This window comes from Eschrichtius robustus, chromosome 3 (assembly GCF_028021215.1).
Source record: "Eschrichtius robustus isolate mEscRob2 chromosome 3, mEscRob2.pri, whole genome shotgun sequence".
NCBI classification, from domain to species: Eukaryota; Metazoa; Chordata; class Mammalia; order Artiodactyla; family Eschrichtiidae; genus Eschrichtius; species Eschrichtius robustus.
Genome location: NC_090826.1, coordinates 2,210,223 through 2,230,674, shown reverse-complemented (window position 1 = coordinate 2,230,674; position 20,452 = coordinate 2,210,223). Strand labels below are relative to the sequence as shown.

At 59.8% G+C, this 20,452-nt stretch overlaps 1 protein-coding gene across 1 annotated transcript in view; it reads right to left on the bottom strand.

Moving 5' to 3' along the window:
• PRDM16 (PR/SET domain 16) overlaps positions 1 to 20,452 on the bottom strand; it is a 321,752-nt gene that overhangs the window by 18,412 nt on the left and 282,888 nt on the right. Inside the window, exons 5-9 of the mRNA XM_068537697.1 lie at positions 16,372 to 16,474; positions 10,113 to 10,326; positions 8,162 to 8,309; positions 7,556 to 7,709; positions 1,335 to 2,748 (exon numbers count right to left, since the gene is read on the bottom strand). Coding sequence (XP_068393798.1) covers positions 1,335 to 2,748; positions 7,556 to 7,709; positions 8,162 to 8,309; positions 10,113 to 10,326; positions 16,372 to 16,474 — 2,033 coding nt within the window. The remainder of the gene's footprint in view (positions 1 to 1,334; positions 2,749 to 7,555; positions 7,710 to 8,161; positions 8,310 to 10,112; positions 10,327 to 16,371; positions 16,475 to 20,452) is intronic.

The window sequence follows — 20,452 nt, the reverse complement described above, 5'->3', positions numbered from 1 at the left end:
CAAGCCCCAGGTGTCTCCTGGCTCCCCGTGGGTCCCGGAGATTCTTATTCTAGCTGGCAGATGCTCCCTGGGCCTTTGATGGCCATGTTCACCCCAGAAACCCTATGAGCCGCTGTCAGCAAACCATCTATGGATGGCGTGTTCTTAAAGAAAGACCCAAGGGGGGCATTTTTCATGTTTCCTGTGATGACGCCAGCAGGACCTGGCAGGAAACGGGGCCGGCAGCAGACACAGGCCGGCCAGGGCCCCGGGTGAGCGTGGAGGGCGGGGACCCAAGTGGGCGCCGGAGGGCGGGGACCCGAGTCGGCGCCAGAGGGCGGAGCAGGAGGCCGGCCCATCTCCCTCGCTGGCAGCTCTGCCATCATTTCTTTCCACTGCACCTTTAGCAGAGGTGACCTCACCTGCACACCCATCCCCAGGCCCTGCGTGGCCCCTGGGGAATAGCAGGCACGCAAGCCCTCAAGGCGGCCACATGCTCCCTGAATGCCCGTGTGGACACACTTACGTGTGTCCACACGGGCCCCTCCCACACAGAGCCGTGGGCCTGTATCAGGGGCTGAGCCAACATGCCTGCCTGCCTGCCCCTCCAGGCCCCCCTCCCAGGCCCGTCCACGGGCACAGCCCCCTCCTCAGGGCTCAGCCTGCCCAGCAACCCCGGGACACGTGTGGTGGGCGGTCAGACCCCTCTCACCTCACAAACCCGCCTGATCAAACCGTGCCCAGCAGCCGGGGAGGGGGATTCAACTGGCCCCTCACTGGGAAGATATCAGCGGAAGGGGACACTGGTTTTTGGCAAACCTTCCAAAGCTTCCTCCTTCCTCCCTCCCCCTCCTCCCACTGGGGACCAGCAGCGCCTCCTCTGATCTCCCCTGGGCCACCAGAAGCCCAGCTGTGGGGCAGACACAGGGAAGCAGGGATGGTGAAGCAGTGGGAAGAGCCAGGAGTGCCGTGGGCAGAGCCTGTCCAGAGAAGGTGGTCGGAGCCTCCAGCAGGCGGGTGTCTGGGGTGGAGCCTGAGGGCAGGCTGCCGGGGGTGGGGGGAGGTAAGGGCTCGAGAGAGGACGGCGGGGGTCACCCAGTGGCTGCCAGTGAAAGAGAGCCAGGGGTGCCCAGGAGACCCCACCAGGGGCCCACCCCAGGAAAGGGCCGAGCCGGGCATGGACCCCAAGTGGCACAGACACCCCAGAGCCGAGGCGCCTGCTGAAGCCGCAAAGGCAGAGGGACGAAGCCTGGGGGGGCAGGCGAGCGCGTCCCCTCCCGCCGCGGTGCCCGCCTGGCGGCCCACCTGGGTGGCGGCCCCTCTGGAGAGCGGGTGAGGGCGGGGCATGTTAATACCTGTAGATGGGGTCCATGAAGAAGGGCGACGGCCTGGCGTAGTGCAGGGATGGCTGCTGGGGCAGCTGCGCCGGGCACGCTTTGGGCGGCCCCTCGCCGGCCCCCAGCCTGCGCTCGCCGTACACGTGGTTCTTGCGGGGCTCCCGGGTCGCTCCGTTCTGGCTGGCCCGCACCCGGCTGCCGATGCTGAGGTCCAGCGGCTGCTCCTCGCCGGACGCCGGGGCCGGGGGCGCCTTGGGCGCTGGCAGGACGGGCTTGGCCTCTTTGGGTTTGGTGGTGAGGTCGAAGGGTGACTCGGCGCTGGGGCCACCGGCCTTGAGGGCGTCCCGGGGCGACTTTGGCTCGGCCTTGACCAGCAGGCTGTGCGCGAGGGCGCGGTCTGTGAAGGGGTACAGGGAGTGGGGGAAGTTGGGCAGGAACTGGAAGGGGAACACGGAGTGGTAGGGCAGCGCACCCAGCTTCTTCTCCTGCATGCCCATGAAGCCGGGCCCGAAGTACTTCTCGGCGATGGACGCGATGGCCTTGATGGAGTCGCCCGCGGCGCCCGACGCTGTCAGCAGCTGCTCCTCGGGCGGTGGGAAGAAGTGCTGGGAGTAGAAGGCGGGCACCTCGCCCACGCTGTTCGGGGCGCCGGGGGCCGCCGCGCTGCCCCCGAGCTCGGCCTTGCCCGCGGCCGCCTTGCCCTTGGCCTTGGCCTTGTCGCGATCGCTGTCCGCGTCGCTGTCCAGGTCGGAGCCCGTGCCCGTGGTCGTGTCCAGGTCGGTCCCGGTTGTGGTGTTGATGTCCTCGAAGTCACTGCCGTCTGACAGGTCGCTGCCCCGGGGCTTGAGCTTGGCGGCATACGCGTCCTCCAGGCGGCTCTCCGGCTTCTCCTCGGGCCCCGCGGCCGCCGCGGCACCCTGCCCGCTGCTGCCGATGGCGGAGACGAGGGGCAGGGCCGGGTTGCCCAGGGGGTTGGGGAGCTTGGCGTCCTGCGTGTGGTTCCGGGGGCTCTTGAGCAGCGGCATGGGAGGTAGCAGGGGCGGCCGGGGGTACAGGGACGGAGGGAAGACGCCCGGGAAGCCGGGCGTGAGCGCGGGGAAGGCGGGGGGCGCCGCCGAGAAGGGCAGGCTCCCCGGGTGCGGCCTGGAGGGGAAGTACTCGTTGAAGCCCAGGCCGGCGTGGTTGAGGCTGGGGGGTGGCTTGGCCTTGTCCATCACGGGGCTGGGGGTCAGGGGCAGGCCCGGCGCGAAGATGCTGCCCGGCGTGTAATGGTTCTTGCCCTCGCAGAAGCGCCGGTGCTTGTTGAGGGAAGAGGTAGTGCTGAACATCTGCCCGCAGTCCTTGCACTTGATCTGCGTGCGGCAGTCGGCGTGCATGCGCTTGTGGCGGCACAGGTTGGAGAACTGCGTGTAGGACTTGTGGCAGACCTCACCTGAAATGTCAGCAGAAGCGAAGACCGGCAGCTATGAAATGATGGAAACCCTGGGCTGCAGGGTCCCGGGGGTGGGACCGGGGCGCTCCGGCCTCGGGGACCGGAGCAGCGTGTGCTTAGGTACGTGAGCATCTGTGTGTGTGTGTGTGTGTGTGTGTGTGTGTGTGCGCGCGTGCACACGCGGGCATCTGTGTCACTGTGTGTGAGTACCTACATACGTGCTCACATGTGTATGTGTGCATGCATGTGCGCACACGTGTCCGCGGGCACATGTGTGCTTGTGTACACACATGTCGTGCACGAGTGTGCATGTTCACACACGTGTGTACGTTGTACTTCAGGTGTGTACGTCATACATGTGTGCCCGCACGCGCGTGTGCACACATATGTACAGATGCACGTGCACCCTACCTGGGACTGGCCTCTGGTGACCGGCACGGGTTGGCGAGGACACTCCCGTGCCTTCCCTGGGGTCCCTGGGCTGGCCTGGGTAGGTCTCCAGCTGCCTCAACCTTCTCCGCTGGAGAAAGGGGCCCTGACGCTCTTTGTGCCCTCCTAGCCCCCATGAGTTTGCCATGTGGCGCCAAGGCCTTCAAAATCGTTCCCAGAAACAAAGTCGTGGCACGCCATCAAGTCTGCAGCTGCACCAGCCGCCCAGAACGCCCGTCCGCCCTCCCTGCCACGTCAGCCACGCTGTGCCAGCAGGGGCGAGGGAAACACCGACCCCCGGGCTACGTCTCCTACTTTGTAAAGCTTAAAATGCTCTCTCTTTCCCCCCTCTTTCTGTCCCAGGCCCTGTGACCTGCACCCAGGACAGGAAGGCCTCAGGAGGGACCAGCCCCTTGGGGTTCTTAGTCCCGGAGGCTGGGCTTTGGGAGCACGGGTCCTGGCTGTGTGAGGTCACCGTCTGGGGGTGGCCTGAAGGTGGAGATGGGAGGGGAGCCACGTGGAGAGGGCTAGTTCCACATTTGAGAAAATGGAAACCTCTCCCAACTGGGATGGAGAGGCCGCACCAGCTCTGGTTGCCAGACGCCAGCCTCTGCTCTTAACAGGAGAGGGTGGTGGCGGCCAAGGCCAAACGCCAGGACCCAGAGGCCCTGGGGACCCAGTCTCAGCCATTTTCCCAACGGCCTGTGAGCTGAGTGCCGGCCAACTGCCAGTTTCTCTTTCTGCTCTTGTTTTTCTAACCAGCAAGGGAGGAATGATCACACACATACACACACACACACACACACACACACACACGCACACACGCTGTGTGTCTCTCTCTCTGCAGGACAATTTGCTTCCTAAATGTAGCCCCAGTGGAAACAATGATTTCAGTGCGTTTCTTGTTCACCGCACACCCTCCGCTGCCTGATGTCATGTGGCTCTAGCTGGGAGCGCTGGCCCGCAGATGATCGTGTCTTTAATCACAATATCTATTTATATTAACGGCTCTGCCTTCCTGGTCGTCTGGCTTGGCGGGACGTTTTCAAGGCTGAGGGGGAAGAGCACTGCCTCATTTGATCAAATCTGCCCATTTTGGGAGGCGGCTGGTGCAGAGAGGCTGTTCCACAGATGGTCTATAAATACCCGCAGGCCTCCGCCAGCCCTAGGGGGAGAAAGGCCGCTCCCCAGCTCAGGGCACCTGGCCAGACGAGTGATACCTTGCTGTATCCCCGGCCCCCGAAGAGGCTCTGTGACACCCTCTGCCCCCCATAGCAGGCCTCTGTGGCACCTCGTTAGTGGCTGCTGCCATCCTGAGCTTGGAAACTGGCCTTGAGCAGGCTCCCACCCAAGGCAGCTCTCAGGAGGGGCCCCTGGGGCCAGTGGCCATGCCTGGGCACAGGGATCCTGGGACCCTTGCTTCCCACCCACCCACTCACACGATAAAGGGATCCTGCAGAGATGCTGGGGCTACAGAGAGGCCTCTGGGAGACTGAGGTCCTTGGAGAGGCAGGTCCTGGCCCTGGGATGGCTGACCGCTGGCTTAGAGCCGGTGACGGGAGGTGGCTGTCTGCAGAGGCTGGGAAAGGCCCGGGCAGCCCACAGTGAACTGGACGTGGGACCCGCACCTGGTGGATGGTGCCCCAGGCCCTGCTGGGATGCAGAGGGGCCCTGGCCAGTACTTATTCTGATCAGCAGTTTCTTCTCCTGTAGGGTACGTGCAGGGATGCACACACACACGTGCACACACATGCACATGTACACACTCACTCCTAAGAAGGTCCTTTCTAAAAAGTGCCCACAGGAGCCAGTCTGCCTGTGTGCACGGATACACCCTCGCCCCGACCCCCCACATTTGAGTTTCCAGATGCAAGACACCCCACCGGGAGGTTATGCTGCCTTGGGCTGTGTGATCAGTGAGGCTAGGAATTGGGGCAGGTTTGGTGCCCATGACGTGTGCTGTGTGTGGGCGCCCAGGGGCCGCGCGGCGGGGGACGGAGTCTGTGCACGAGTGGCCGGCCGCCGTGAGCCCTTGCTCCCCCAGTGGCCCATCTTATCTCAGAAGCGCTGCATCGTTTGCCCTCCGCTCACTTGTTCACAGTTTCCTTTCCAGAGCTGACCCCCTTAACCGTGGGCCAGAGGATGCTCTGCCCCGGTCGAGAGGACACACAGGCTGATCTTCACATCTAATCTAACTTCTCACATTTGCATCTCCCTCTCATACATGGCACCTGGCCAAGTTTGGGGTTTTCTCTTTCGTTTTACCCCCTTGGCCAAAAGCCAAGGCCCAAGGTGGGCACGGGGCACAGACGAGAGGCGGAGGGCTGCTGATAGCCGGTGGGGGGCCCGTCCAGGCTGCCCCGTGTCCTCCCCATCTGCACACAGAGTCCGTGCAGGCAGCGGAAACAGTGGGCTCGGACCCTTCCCGACTGCTGAGGTTCCCAGAACTTACGTTATGACTACAAGCCAACACGACTTCACAAAGCCCATCTGCACGCCCAGAAAAGCAATGACTTGTAAGCCTGTGTGCAAGTTTCCTTTCCAAGCTGGCTGAAAAGCTTAGAAACCTATGATAGATGCACTCACGTGCGCTTCCTCCCACAGGGGGACTTGCTGGGATACTCGCCCTGGAAGCGGGCTATGCACCAGTCCCACAGTCCTGGCCCCCCCCAGCCTCCACTCCCACCCAGCCCACTCCTTCCTGGCCCCTCCCAGAGGGAACGGGCCCTGCTCCCATCGAGACTCGGACGCTCTTTCCAGGGTCTGCAGGTGAAGGAGGTGGTGGGTAAGAGGAAGATGGCCCCAGTGAGGTGGCCGCCAGGCACAGCGCTCTCTCCCTTTGCTTCCTCGACCGAGGGAGCAGGTGACCCAGGCAGGCCGGGGGCTCAGTCACCTCTAGCAGGACAGCTGGAAGCTTGGGCTCAAGGCAGTGGGCAGGAGGGGGGCACAGCCTCAGCTATTCAACAAAGGCCCGAGAAGCCGGTCAGCATGGCCTCTTTAGGGCAGGAGTCCAGCCCTGTACAACCCCAAGTCGGTGAAAACACCCAGAGCCAAGTCTTCAAGCTCCCAGAGTTACCCCCTGACACACACACTGACGTGCTGGAGCCCAAGAGGCCCCAGGCTGCCCAGCCTGGGGTCAGGAGCCAGGCCCCTTGAGCTGGAATCCGGCCTCTGCAGCCGAGCCTTGAGGGCCTGGTCATTTAACGTTTCCACGCGCTTCCTTCTCTGTCAGTTCCCTTCAGTTGGACATAGTGTGGCCCCTGCTCCGTATGGTTTTGTAAGGATGCTGTGAGGTCATGCGTGTGAAGTGATGGCTCAGCACAACCTCGTGCGGGCAGTGAGTCAGCACGATGCTGGTGTGAATGATGAGTCAGTGCTGTGTTGGTGTGAACAGTGACTCAGCAGAATCTTGTGTGAAATGAGACTCGGCACAATGCTAGGCAGAGAAGAACCTTCAGTATCTTCCAAACTCCGAGAACCAGGGTCATGCCCCCGCGGTGGCCCACCAGAGCCCCAGACCCAAGCCCTGTGACCTCTGACCCCTCTCTCCCCAAACGCACCCCAACCTCAAGGCCTCTGTGCTCACAGCCCCCCGTCGCGAGCCCTCTCCCCAGGCACCCCCTTGGTGCACCCCCACGCCTCCTGCAGTCCTCTGCTAGGACACCTCTCACCCAACAGACCGTCCTGACCTCCCAGCACGTGGACAGGACAGCACCCACCTGGACACCTGGAGGGCTTCCTGACCCTGCACTCCTGCCCCCCGCCCCCCACTTAATGTGCCTGTCACGTGTGCCGTTACGATCTGCATGGCTTAGCCTCTGCCTTCTCCACTGGCAGGTAAGCTCCGTGAGGACAGGGGTCCAGTTACTTACGGCTGGCCCCTGCTGCCCGGGTCAGGGCAGGCATACAGCTCGGGCTCCCCAAAGGCTGCTGGGGGGTGAACAGCAGGACTTGGGGGGCAGCAGTGGGATTATCACACCTGCTGGGGCTCAGGGCGGCACGTGCGTGCGGGGAAGAGGAGGGGAAGTGGGGAGCGGTGGGCTGCTGGGTCCTTCCGCCGGACCCGGGTTTCCTCACCACCCACTGCCCGCCTCTGGCCACTGGAGGGGCGAGCGAGGGGGAGGAACCAAGGAGGGCAGAGCGAGGACAGGCAAATCACGGAATGAGAGGGTGCGAGGGAGCAAAGCGATGGTGAAGCGGTACCAGGAGGGCAGCCAGGCCCGGGCTTCTCGCGGCAGAGGTGTCAGCAGCTGCCACGAGTGTTTTCTGGACAAACGGGGTCCCGTGAGTGGGGAAGAGCCTGAGGGTTTCACGTCTTGGCCTGACCCCCAAACTCCCACACCTCAGGGCTGGAAGCCCAGGCTGGGGGGCCACTCACATATGAAAGGTTTGACGGTGCTGTGGATGTGTTTGTGCTGCTTGAGGCCCGAGGACGTGGCGAACGTCTTCCCGCAGTCGGGGCAGGCGTGGGCCCGGGCGCCCACGTGCTGGGAGCGGATGTGCCGCTGCAGGTTGCTAGGGTCCGTGAACACCTGGGGACACAGACACCGTCGAGTTACTCCCCACCTGTTGCTCCACTGCAGGCCTGGGTCTGGCCACGGCATGGGGGTCTCCCTGGCTGCTCTGCCCCTGCACTGAGCCTGGCCCGGCGGGTCTCTGCTGCAGCGGTGACCTCCTGCATGGCTTTCAGCGAGCCGTCAGGCCTCCCTTGACTGTTTCTTCAACAGTAATTCTCGCGAGAACTGTGACCCTGAGGATGCTTGAGACGGGAGCTCAGAAGCGTTCTTCAGCTCCAGTACTTTGACCCATGACGGCCTGTCCTGCCACGCTGGCAGGGACCCTGAGAGGACCCAGGTCTGGCCCCGGGCCCTCCCCGGCTGTGCTGCCTGGCCCACTTCCTCTCTTCCCCGCACGACTCGGGGGCCCGTCACCTGCATCTCGACAGTGGGGGCGGGGCCGGGCTCGCGACCACGTTACACGTTACCTTCACACAGTTTTCACATTCGAAGCGCTTGCCACTGTCGTGGGACATCTGGTGGCGGATGAGGTTGGACTTCCAGTTGAAGGCCTTGGGACACTGGTCACACTTGTACTCTCGCTCCTCTGTGTGGATGACCATGTGCTGCTCCAAGCTGCGCACAGTGGACGGGGGTCACTGCGGGTCCCCCAGCCGCCCGCTGCCCGGGAGGGAGGGGCCTCAGCCCAGCACGGCCTGTTCCCGGCAGCCCCTTGGAGCCCCTGCCACTGCCTCCTGCTCAGAGAGCAGAGTGAGGTCTGGCAGCCGGTCTGTCCATCTCCCCCCCTGGACAGGGCAAGGGGATGGACGGGAAGGCATGGCCTTCCCACGTGGGATGGGGGGGAAGCCAGTGCGTGGACAGAGCTCGGGCCCTCACCCAAGACCACACCCCAGGCACCCAGCGGCAGGCGGGGTCCCAGCTCAAAACAACTTTCACCTTGACGCTAACCTTGGGCCTAAGAAAAACGGGGTCTGGAAACTTCCAACACTGCCACGAGCCCCAGAGTGGGGATGAGGCCCAGGAGACCCAAGGCCTTCCCCTCTGAGTGACCTGGGGTTGCTCGCCGGCCAAGCCAGACTGAGAGGCTGCCCGCCACGCACACACCATGGAGGTCAGCGGGGAGTGAGGGCAGGGGGTCTCCAAAGGAGATGCGGTAGGCGGGGCGGGCACAGCTGCTGGGGAGGGGCTGCTGCACTTGGATGAACCAGCAGCTTGGAGCCCCCTCCTCTCGGGGGACATCCTGCTTCTCCTCCTGTCCCAGGTATGACCGTTAATCTTCATGAGCAAGGCAGCAATACATCATGGCCCGTTAATTACGGGGCCCAGCCATCCATTTAGATCAGAAACGCTTGGTTCTCGAGCACCCGGCAGATTGTAGCTTTTCCCCTGTTGTTAATTGTGATTTATGTGTTTATGTAAAGAAAACACGGACCCTCTTGAGCGGCGCTTACCGCCAAGGGCCTCAGTCGGGATTTGCCCAAACTCTTATTTTCTCAGTCATCCGTTCAGGGTGGAGGGTTTCCCGTCCCCAGGGGGCCGTGACGGGATTGGCATTCAATTCTCCACAATCCCACAGCCAGTTAGTGACCTGATGGGGTTTTACTCTGACTTTGCAGGGCTGCCCTGGAGGATATTCTCAGAGGCAGAGGAGGGGCGCACATTGGGAAGGTCTTCACTGGGACTGCCCGGCCTGCTTCTCCCCCCATGGGTCCCCGGGGCCCCTGCTCCCAGGGGCTGGGGAGGCCACGTCCGGCCATCACACAGCTGGCCTGGCATCTGTGCCCACGCCTGTGAAGTCTCCACGGGGCCCCCATGGGAAGCAGAGGCTGGAGCCTGGGATGGGGGGTGAGGGGACCCCCGGGTGGCCCCTTCCTGCTCCTGCCCACTGTCTGAGAAGCGTGCCCGAGGGCCAGGCACTCCAGGAAGCCCCTGGGCGGCATCCCCCAGCCTGGTCCTGGACATCACGGAAGTGGCCCTGGGGCCTGACCCCTGCACATCTGGGCGCCTGGCCTGTGTTCCTGACTTCCTCCAAGTCTGTCTCCGCAACTCGGCCCTGACCCCAGGATGGTGGGGCCACTGGTGGCTCGACCTGGTGACTTGCGGCTCCTTTGTGGATGGGGGGCTCTGACCAGGGGCCTGGCCTTTACGGTCAGAACAGTGACCACCGGTGGCCTCCAGCCGCCAGCCGGCGGGCCTGCTCTGTCCCCAGGGGAGGATGCGAAGGCCAGGGTACCTGCCCCTGAGGTGTGTCTCCACCTGTCCTTGGAGCTTTGGGCCTGTCAGCCTGGGAAGGCCTGAGGGGTCAGGGGTGACCTCTGCCCTTCTCAGGGCTTCCTCTGGGCCCCCAGGGCCAGCGGACCCTGTTGTCCTTGACTGGCTCCTGGCGGCGGGGTGGGCGGGGCGGGGCGGGGGCGGCACCTGTACTTGGTGGGGAACATCCGCTCGCAGTCTTTGCACTCGTGGGCCTGCCCGTCGCTGCCCCCGCCGCCCAGGCCCTCGGGCTTGAGCTCGTTGGCCAGGCCCTCGTAGAGCACGGCCCCCACCGAGCTGCACGCGTACTTCTTGTGGCGCCGCAGGTCCAGCTTGGACGGGAAGAGTTCGTCACACGCGTCGCAGCGGAACGTGGGGTCCTCTGCGAGGGAGAGAGGGCGGGCGGTGGGCAGGCGGCCCTGGGCCTGCCCCAGGCCCACCCCAGGCCCGGGGCTGCAGGGGGTGCCTCCCTCGCCGGCTGTGCCCCCTCCCGCATCCTCCCCGCCCTCCTCCTGGACCTGGGAGAGGCTGCCCTGGGGGACACAGAGGCGGCAGGGACCTGCGTCTGCCCCACAAGAAACACCGAGAAGCGCTGGGCCCCTCCCCGCGCCTCGGGAGCAGAGAAGGAAGCCTGGCCAAGCGCTTTGTGTATGAATCAGAAGAAAGACGGCACGGCTCCAATGCGTATCATAAACGATTGTCCTCAAGGTCAAACAAATAAAAGGGAGGCGGCTATTATGAAGTTTACGAGGCAGCACCCTGAGGACCCTGCCAAGCCAAACAGTTCAGAGCGTGAGTCCCCGGGGAAGGACCTCCGGGCCCATCCCCAGCCCGTGGCTGTCCCGACGCAGCTTTTCCCTGGAGCAGGGGTCCCCCTCCCCGCCGAGGACCACCTCGTGCTCCCCGCAGGTCTGAACAGAGAACCTGCACGAAGAGCTCCAGCACAAATGAAATCGAAAGGTGTGCTGGTGAGTGGCTGTGTGAACGCACGTGTGCTCCTTGTACACGGGTGTGCAGCTGTGTGTGTGTGCACGGGTGTGCACGTGGGTGAATATCTGAGCACGTCTGCCTCCTTATCAGGGCACCTTCGCATGGATGTGCAGGCATTTTTGTGCATCTGCACTCGTGTTTGTGCTGGTGTCATATGTATTCCTGTGCACGTGTGCATGTGTTTCTGTCTGCCGCCACAGGTGTGAAAATGTGCGTGCCTGTATAGCTGCACACTTGCATGCAGGTGCACGCAAGCGTGCCTGAGTGGGCACATCTGCATTTGTGCACGTTTGTGTGTTCCTGTGTGTGATTCCTTGGCACACGTGAATGGATATGTCTCTGTGCACGCATGTGTGTTATGTGTGCACATGCACATGCATATTAAGTATACAAATTCGTTTGCATGATTGACCATGTGTTAAGTGTGTTGGCTGTGCATATGTATACGTGACGGCATGCACATTTGTGTGTGAATATGCATTTGTGTGCCTTCGCGTGTCTGTAAATGTGTGTGCAATCGTGTGTGTGAATATGTGTGCATGGGTTTGTGTGTGAATGTTATGTGATTGTACTTGTGCGCATGAGCTAGTGTGTTTGTGTGAACGTGGGTGGGTATGTGTGCATTTTTGCGCGAGGGTGAGTATGTGTGTGTGTGTGTGTGTGTGTGTGTGTGCACGTGAACAAGGACCTCTGGGCCTGGCAGTGAGCAGAGCCTTAACCTTGGGCTGGATGCTGACTGAAAGGGCCTGACCCTAAGGGGGTGCAGAAGCCAGGGAGGTGGGGGAGATGGGGGCAGGCAGAAGGGGTGGTGCCCCCTCCTCGTGGCAGAAGGGCCACCATCAACGTCTCAAGACAGGGGGTAGCTCTGCAACCTGGGCCTGTGGGCTGGGGGGAGGACGGGGGGATGGGAGGACTCCTCGAGACTGGAAGCTTCCCTGAGCCTGAGGGTGAAGGTATTGCTCCCAGCGTCTGGCCACACCCAGTGCCCCCACTAGTGGGCACCCAGAGCCCCCAACGCCCAAGGGGGACACTCCTGGGGGATCCGTCTCTGAGATGCCCCCGGGCCTTGGATGACACCCTCGGACACACACAGAGGCAGCTGTCACCTTCCCTGGGTGACAGGGGAGAGCTGCGGGGATGAGAGGAGCCCGGGGGACGCGTGTGTGGGGGGCAGGCCAGGCGGGCCCAGTGCTGGTCAGACACAGCCGAGTCCCAGCGTCCTGGCCTGCTCGCCGGCATGAGGCTGCTGTCAGGCAAGTGCCTGAGCAAGAAGGGGAAAACACAGCTCGTGCTCAGAGTCTGGGGAATCCAGTGACAACCCCCAGCCCTGCCCTGGGTGCGGGGACCTGAGCTTAACTCGGGGCTTAGAAGGCTCTGCCCCCACCCAGTATCCCAGAAAGGCCACCCCTGGACCTGCTCCTGACACGTGCTGAGCCACAGAACAGACTGGATGGAGGCAAGAGGGCCAGCCGGTCCTCAGCAACCACAGAAGCCCAGGACGGAGGGCGGCCGCGCCAGTGATCCTTGAGCCGGCGTTTGCGAACCCAAGGCCAGCAGGACCCTGGCGTCCCTGCCAGCGGGCAGCACCACTGGGCAGAAGCAATACGAGGCGGTGGGCTAAGTCAGAGAAGATTCTAAAATGAAGCCACTGAGGCCCTGGGCCGGTCCTCGGGTACTGGGGCAGAACCCCAAACACAGTCCCGGGAGGGGGCAGGTGGGCAAGGAGGACACACATCACAAACTAGTCACCTGGCAGGTCTGCAAGACGCTGCCTCTAAAACAGGAGGGGGCCTGAATGCTGCTTTCAGGGAAATGGCCACTGTGACGTGGAGGCGGGGACCCTCCATGTGGCAGGCTCCGTCCCGGGAACTTTATACGGTGTCCCCTCCCCCGAGCCCCGCATCAGTCCGCATGCTTTGTCACCGGTAAACGGAGGCTGCCTGGGGAGGCTGCCTGGCTCCCCGGGGCACCCAGAGGGGAGGTGGCAGAGCTGTGTACGTGGAGCCGTCGCTCTGCTGGGTGCCCGGAGCAGGCGGTTGAGTCCCAGCTTCCCGCTGAGGGTATAAGAAAGGCACCCCGTGTGGCGTGCGTGTGGGCACGCACTGTCACCCACCCGCCCCCGCAGGCCTTCCCTGTCCTTAGAAACAGGGATTCCTTTCCACTGGGTCTGAGGACCAAGAATACCATTTTAGAACAGAACCGGATGCATAGACCCCACAAAACTGCTCTCGTGGGCTTGTTCGGACTTCCTGGGCTGGAATGAGGCTGAGGGGGGCCCCTCCCACCAGCATCAAGATGAAGTTAGAAATGCCAGTTTGTATCTTACTCTTTCTGGACCCACCTAAGAACAGTCACCAACGTTGAAATTTGAAAACAAAGACAAGAAGAAGGGCCAGCCCCACCCATCCATAGCACTGACCAACTTATTTTTCCAGTTTGGATCTGGAATTTGGATTTACAATGAAAATTCAGCCTGTTTCTCACTCTGAAGGCATTTGAGGGCGTCCTGGAGGCAGTGGAACCAACCGTGGAGGGCACCCTCTCCTCCATGCCCCCATCCCACCACCGACCCAAGTGTGTTCCTGTCGAAGGACAGAGCCGAGGACAGGACACGTCCAAGTCTCGCCCACCTGTGCCATGGTGTGCAAAGGTGTCCCAACGACTTCCACGCAGGTAAAGTTGACACTGAATACACACCCAGGGCAAGCTGGACGGGGCAAGAAGGAAGTGCCCAGCACACGTGGTTTTCACTTTCCCAGCACAAGCAACTCCATTTTAAAGAAATACTAGAGTATGTTACACTCTGGTTACATTATGTTTATTGTGTTGTATTGCTATATTATATTATATTATTTTATGCCTATCTCATGCTTTATACACAATACACTGCATCCTCTTGATATTTTTTGGAGAGGGGGAAAAGTTAATAAATTTGAGCCTTTCTCAAAAGAAAGGCATATTTGAAAGGAAATGATTTTCTTTATTTTCTCCCAAGAGCAAGAAGTTCCCCTGAAAGAGAAATCTTTCCCCTCTCCATTGAAAGAGTAAAAACAAAATAAAAAGTCCCTGGAACTAAAGAATCTAAAAGTGGCTTCCCTCTGCTCTGAATCACTTGTAGGTAAATGGGAACTGAATTTCTTTACAAAGCTGCAGCTTTGAAAGAGCATTGCCAGTCCCAGGTCTGCAGGACTGGTGCTGTTTCCCCCAGCGAACTGGCAAAGCAGCCCCCGCCCCCATTTCTTCCATGATACCTGGACGTTGTCCTGGCAGAGCCCCTGCCCCCAACAAGAGCACGCAGAATTGTGATTCAGAACTGAAGTCTCTTCATCTAAATCTGGGGAGGCCGTGGACCGGGGCTGAAGCTCTATCTTCCACCGAAACCAAACTAAACCAAGGCCATGGCGGCCTGATGTTTTGTTTGTCAAGTCTCAGCCTCACGTCTATCTGAAGTTCTATCAGCAACTTTTCAAGGCAAAGCAGGAATGTAACAGAAAAATACATCAGTGCCTAATGGCTTCAGGGAACCCAGGGGGACACAATTATGTGGCATCTACATGCTAATCTACCAGACTGGAGGCTCAAAAGCCCTCAAGAGTGCACTCCAAATTCCTGCCGTGATAAGGGGCCGCTGCATTTAGCTGGGGCTGGGATAAAAGATTTTTTATGATAATTATCTTAGTGAGGAACATTTTTACATTCTCTTTCTGTGTGATTCAGAGTTAACTGGGTGCGGGGGGGGGGCGTCGGGGGGGGACTGTTGAGAGGTGAAGGAGTGATCTTGACAGCAAAGGGTATGGAAAGTCAAATATTTGATGTTGGACTATTATGTGTGGAAAGCAATTAGCCCACAAACGTTTGATAAATTATTAGGAAAATGTAGACCCAGGTTATTTAAGATCGGGCGTTGGAAGGGGGACAGGAATCAAGGTTTTTAAAACCTTTTGGAAGAAAGACATGTCATCATACAAACGAAACCCCAACACCGAGTGCGCTGCTTGGGTTAGGCGGATTTATCTCTCGGCGTTCTCGTGCATTATCTAATATTCACAGGTCTTTTCAACAATTATTTTAAGTAAACTGAGACCATCCCCCTGCTACCCAGAGCTCAGCCGTTCTTTTCTCGATGGCCTAATTAGAACCGAAGTCTAGAGGAGAGCATGCGTAGGGCCGTCTTGCAGAATTGTCCTTCTGTGGAGACAGCCTTTGGAACAACTCACGGGCACAAAGTGCTGCCCCACAAAGGTGGGCCACGCTCGGGGACCAAAAAGGTCACTCTGCTTCCTGCTAATTCCAACGCCCAGCTCCCTGGTCTAGCCAACCACACCCCCGGGCCATGACATTGGAGCAGTTCCTTAGAGAAACTTGCAGTTAGGGGCATTAATCATTAACCCTTGGAGTGTTTGGAGGGGAGGGGAAGAAAAACAGGAAGGGAAAGACCAACCTCCCCCCTTTCTCTAGCAGGAATGGAATCATGAGCTCCGGAGATGGCCAGAAGGAGAGGCTGCCTTTCTGCTCATTTGTGGGGTCTCATTCAAAGAAGAGACACGGTCTGCTCAGCAGCTGCACTTAGGGAGTTAACGGACCAGCTGGTCCTCTGCTGCCAACGCAGCTTCCTCCGACCGGACTTTTCCTCTGTGGCTTAAGAACTATTCCAGAATCCCAAGGCTTAACAATGTGGATGAAGGAAAAGATACCTGGATTTCAGAAATCCGAGCTTATATGAGACTGTGATTTTCTCAAGAGTCCTCTGAGATGTGCCTGAGCATGGACGAACAAGGAAGGGAAGTATGTCTACTGGACAAATGCCGAGTGACCAACCGAGAGGAAAGGACATTTGGGACGCTTACCGCAGTCCTGCTGAAAGAGCTCAGTGGCCACCGTACCACCGCGGAGCCCACCGAAGCCCTAAATTTTCCCTCTCTCCAAATAAATTTTCCCTTAACCTGTCTCTGGGACTTTTTGCTTTTAACTGCAGATGGGCGTTACTTTCAAAGACACTTATGGCATCAGTGCCCTCTCTTAAACGAGACCGAAACTTTCCCCTGGCACAGACTCTGGAGGCAAAGGTTTCCAAGCTGCAAAATGGTTTTGTTTGTTTTTAAGTCATGTAGAGAACAGGCAATGTTGCTGCTGCTAATACTAATTATACAGTTTTTAAAAAATCCCCTCGGACACCACCGCTACAAAGCTGTATGGCGGCTCGACACCCGTTCACACGTACTGTCTGAAGTCGTCTCGAATTCAGGGTGTGGCCCACGTAACCCAAGGACGGAGAAAGCAAAGCGCTTAGGTTGAGAAGTTGTTAGGAAGAGGCTGGTTCTCTCATTTGGGGTCCGGGTGGTGGGCCTTGGGCAGCAGCTGGGGGACCCCCGGCCCCTGTCATGTGGCCCGAAGTGATGGGAGCTCCAGGCCTCTGCTCCTGCAGGTGGGGGCTTACCATCCAGGCTGGGGGGCACCGTCCCCAGGGAGTAGGAGCCTTCTTTCACGTGGACCAGCAGCTCTTCTCCTGGCTCAATGTCCTTAATGACTTTATAATAAATCTGTGAAGGAGAAACCAGAGAGAAGGGGTCAGCATTGTCCGCCTTGCTGCTTTAAAAGCCACATCGCGCACACCCAGCCCGCGTGCCATTGACACTGCTCATTGGGGAGGCTGGCCCGCTGGGCACTTGACCTGCCTTCTAATTGCTGCTAAGAGGTTCCCCTTTGGAACTTGACAGAATACACTCAGAAGGACTAGAGTCTATTTTTAACTTGTTTGATCCAGATTTTGGATATTGATAAAAGGGGTGCAAAAGGAAATAGGTGAAGATTAGCCCCAAAGTTCCCAAGCAGGGCGGGTCCTAGAGGGAAATATTAGGAAAAGTGCATCTTTCCATCAGGAGTGGAGCCTGGGTGGATTCCCAGGTTCCTTTTGTCAGTATGTATGTAAGACACCCTTTGCTGTCTGGGGGTGGGGTGGGGTCTTCAGGGGGGTCAAGAGTGAATCTGGATGTTTATGAAAGTGACTATGAACGCAGACGGAGGCCCGATCAGCAGGTGTGAGTCTCAGGTGAGTGTGGACGCCACCTCTGCCTGCCGCAAGCTCGGTGCCAGCAGCCGTTGGCGGTCTGAGATGGGGGACACCTCTGGAAACAGAGATGGGTCGGGTGGGGCTCAGGGTAGAGTCTGCAGCCTGGAGCAAGCTCTGAGGGACGTCCCGTCTCAGTAGCAGCCCCGCACCTTGCCAAGGTGTCTCCTGAAAAAACACCATCTGCATGGGAGGTGGCAGCCACGATCTGGACAATTCCAGCAACTCAGAAGGGCAGCATGACAGGGGCCATCGGGGATGGAGCCCAGGGACCAGGCTCCAACAGCCTGGGGGGCTTTGGGAGAGGACGGGGCCTTCCTTGCCTTTGCCAGACCCTACCTGGGAGCCCCTTCCCTCCCTGGAGACCAGGGACACAACTCCTCTGGGTGGGGGCACCCACTCCTCACGTGAGCGGGGGCTGACACCAGGAACCCTGCATCTTAAATGTCAGGCAGCAGGGTGCATTTCTCTCAGGCCAGTCCACTGCCTAGCATGCTGGCACGTGGTGTTTGGGTCTTTCTTCAGATAACAGTAACCAAAGAGCTTCCAGGAGCCCGAAAGCTCGGCCACAGGACTGGCTGGTGGGGGCCAGAGAAGGACCCGAGACGATGTCCCTCTGCCCTGGGAGACCTGGGGGCTGAGGCTTCTCCAGGCCATTTCCATCCGAGGTCCTCCAGCACCACCCTCCCCATGGAGGACCTGGCGGTTAGGTGTCAGGCCAGGCTTCCCAGAAGCAGCTGGCCTGGCTGTGGCCCCAGGGATTGAGCTGGGCACCGGCCTGCCGGTCTCCCTGCCCCCGCCCCGGGGTCCCGCCCTGGGGAAACATCTGGAAGGCTGAGCTTCCTCATCTCTGGTGGGGCCCCTTTCCCCCTTTCCCCCTCTCCCCAGGCCAAGTCCAGCTTGGACGCCCTCACAAACTGCCAGTCTCGACTAACTGCAGAATGACACCAATGTGCTCTCAAAGGGACAGCAGAGCCACACTGCGTCCCCAAACGCCCAGCCGAACACTTGGACTGCGGAACTGCACCCAGTAGAAGAATATGCACATGCGCAGATGGCTTATCAATGTGCAGAGCTCCTTTCCCTGTACTCGTTAGTAATTTCATTTGGCAACTATTCCCTGGCACGTCGCTAAAATAATGATGAGATTTTGAAAATGGAGACTAGAAACTGTACCATATTACCTTCTGTAATTAAATCAATTGTTATTAAGCTCCCAGTTTTGTATTATTTTATCTAAAAATTACACAGTGGCTGAATCATTGTTTTAAAAAATCAGACCCGAGTCACTGTATTTCAAAATCGGACCCAGAGTGAATCCCACGCTTCAACAAAGCTCGGAGGAGCCCCTGAGCTATCCCGGGGAGGTGAGTCAGAGCTTATTAATACTCAGGAACAATCGCACTTTCATCCCGGCGGCGGTGAGTGAGCGCGTCCAGCAAGCGCAGGTTTAATGCGCCCGCGGGCCGCTGAGTTCCTGCGCGCAGGCTGGGGCGGGCCCGGCAGCGCGGTGGCTTCTCGAGGGTCCCCGTTAGAGGGCAATGTGGACCCGCCCGCAGCATCTTTCCCGGCCGCGCCCCCCGCCCAGCCCGCGAGGGCCGGGGACGCGCGAGACCGGCGGCACTCTCAGACCCGGTCCCGGCTCTGCGGCGGCCGCATCCTCTCGCGGCCGGGATGCTGGGCGCCTGCTCCAGCCGGGCTTCCGGGGCCGGTGCAGCCCGCCTCCCTCCTCCGCCTCCCCCTCCGCCCCCCTCTGTGGGCCACCCAGCCTTCCATGGACCCCCACCCCACCTCTCCGAGGGCCCTCGGACCCCCAGAACCCCGCCCACCGCTTACTGGGAGGCTGCCCGGGTCCCCTCCCCCACACCCCTCCCAGCCCCGAGGGCTGCACGACCTCCTGCCCCCCTCCTCCCACGCCCCACCCCGCTCCGACCCCCTCGGAGGCCGCCTGGCCTCGGGGGGAACCGACCCTCCCCAGTCGCCGCCGGGGGGGCTAGCGCGCTGGCCGTGGGATGCAGTTTTGTGCGCAGCGGGCACCCCCTCCCCGGCCTGGGACCCTCGGGGCAGCCGCCCAGGCGCCTAGCAGGGGCCGCCTCGACTTTGAGCCGCAGTCGGAATTAATCGCTATTAGTGCTGATCGCAGAGCCTGGGGCGGGGCTGGGGGCGGTGGGCGTCCCCGACCTGCCTCCACCTTGAGGATGGGGCGGGGTGGCAAACCGGAGACCACTCGAACTTTCCCAAGCTCAGCCGGTCCGCCTTTGCCAAGGGCGCCGGGTGCGCGGGCCGCCCTGGTCCACACAAAGGCTGCCGGCGCTTTTACGACCTGTTCCCAGTGGCACCAAGGCCTTATCAGCCAGACGCGCAGAGAAAGACCCGGTTCCTGGTCTGCGGGGTCGGGCGACTTCCCGGGACAAAGGCCGGGCTTAGGTGGGACTGAGGCCTGGGCGGTCTCCTGGCTTATAGAGCACAATTACAAATTGCGCATTTACTGTACCGGCCGGCCCCTTCCCTTCGAGGCCTGTAATAAATTATTATTGCAGCCCCTTAAACATTCCTAAAGTCGGTTTATAACCTGCCTTTCATTGTGTGCCCCTCCGTGGGTCATATTCAGACCCCAGGGCCAAGTGGGCATCACGGACGGGCTGAGTCCTAAGGCTTTGCACAAGAGGGAAGACAGAAGCCTGTTCTCCAGGGAAGAAGGAGCCCTGGCCTCGGATGCCCTTTCGTTCCCAGGCTCAGCGCAGACCTGCCTTTGTCGGCATCTGAGTACCCAGGCCTGTCTCTAAACAGCATCCCTGACACTGTTTAAACTCGCCTCAGTCCTTGGACTGTGTGGCAAGGCAGAGCTGGAATTTTCTCTCTGGTTTCAGGATCTGAGGGCGGGGGCGTCGGGGTGGGGGGAACCCACAGCAACAGCTGAGTTTACTAGCGCCAATAAATGTCTGCTCTAAACGCCTTTAAAAAATAACAATGCCAAACAGACCTGATCCCAAGTTAAGTCCGTGTTCAGCGTTTCAGTTCTCTTTGGAACAGCGAGACCTGATTGAACACGGGTGGGCGACACCAGCAAGGGGGCCTCCGGATTCTAACTGTATTTAGCCTGACCTGGCCTAGTTTCTTCCCCTTTTACCGTCTCTAGACACAAAGAGACGGCTCCTTGTAGGTGAACGGAGCTGGGAAAAGTAAGTGGCCATGTTCTCAACCAAAGAGGGAGAAACTGCCTGAGAAAAGTTGGGTTTCGTATGGGCCACATTCAGCGAGACCCAGCCTTTTAAGAAAATGAACATCATTTTCTTTTCCCCCAGCAACATTCTTTAAGACAAAGAAATATTTCAAATTGATGATGGCTGACACTTTGGGATATTTTCTCCTTAGAGCTCCTTAAGTTTGTTTTTGTTTTTAATACCAAGTCAGTTTCACAAGGATAGATACTATTTTCAAACATGAAGAC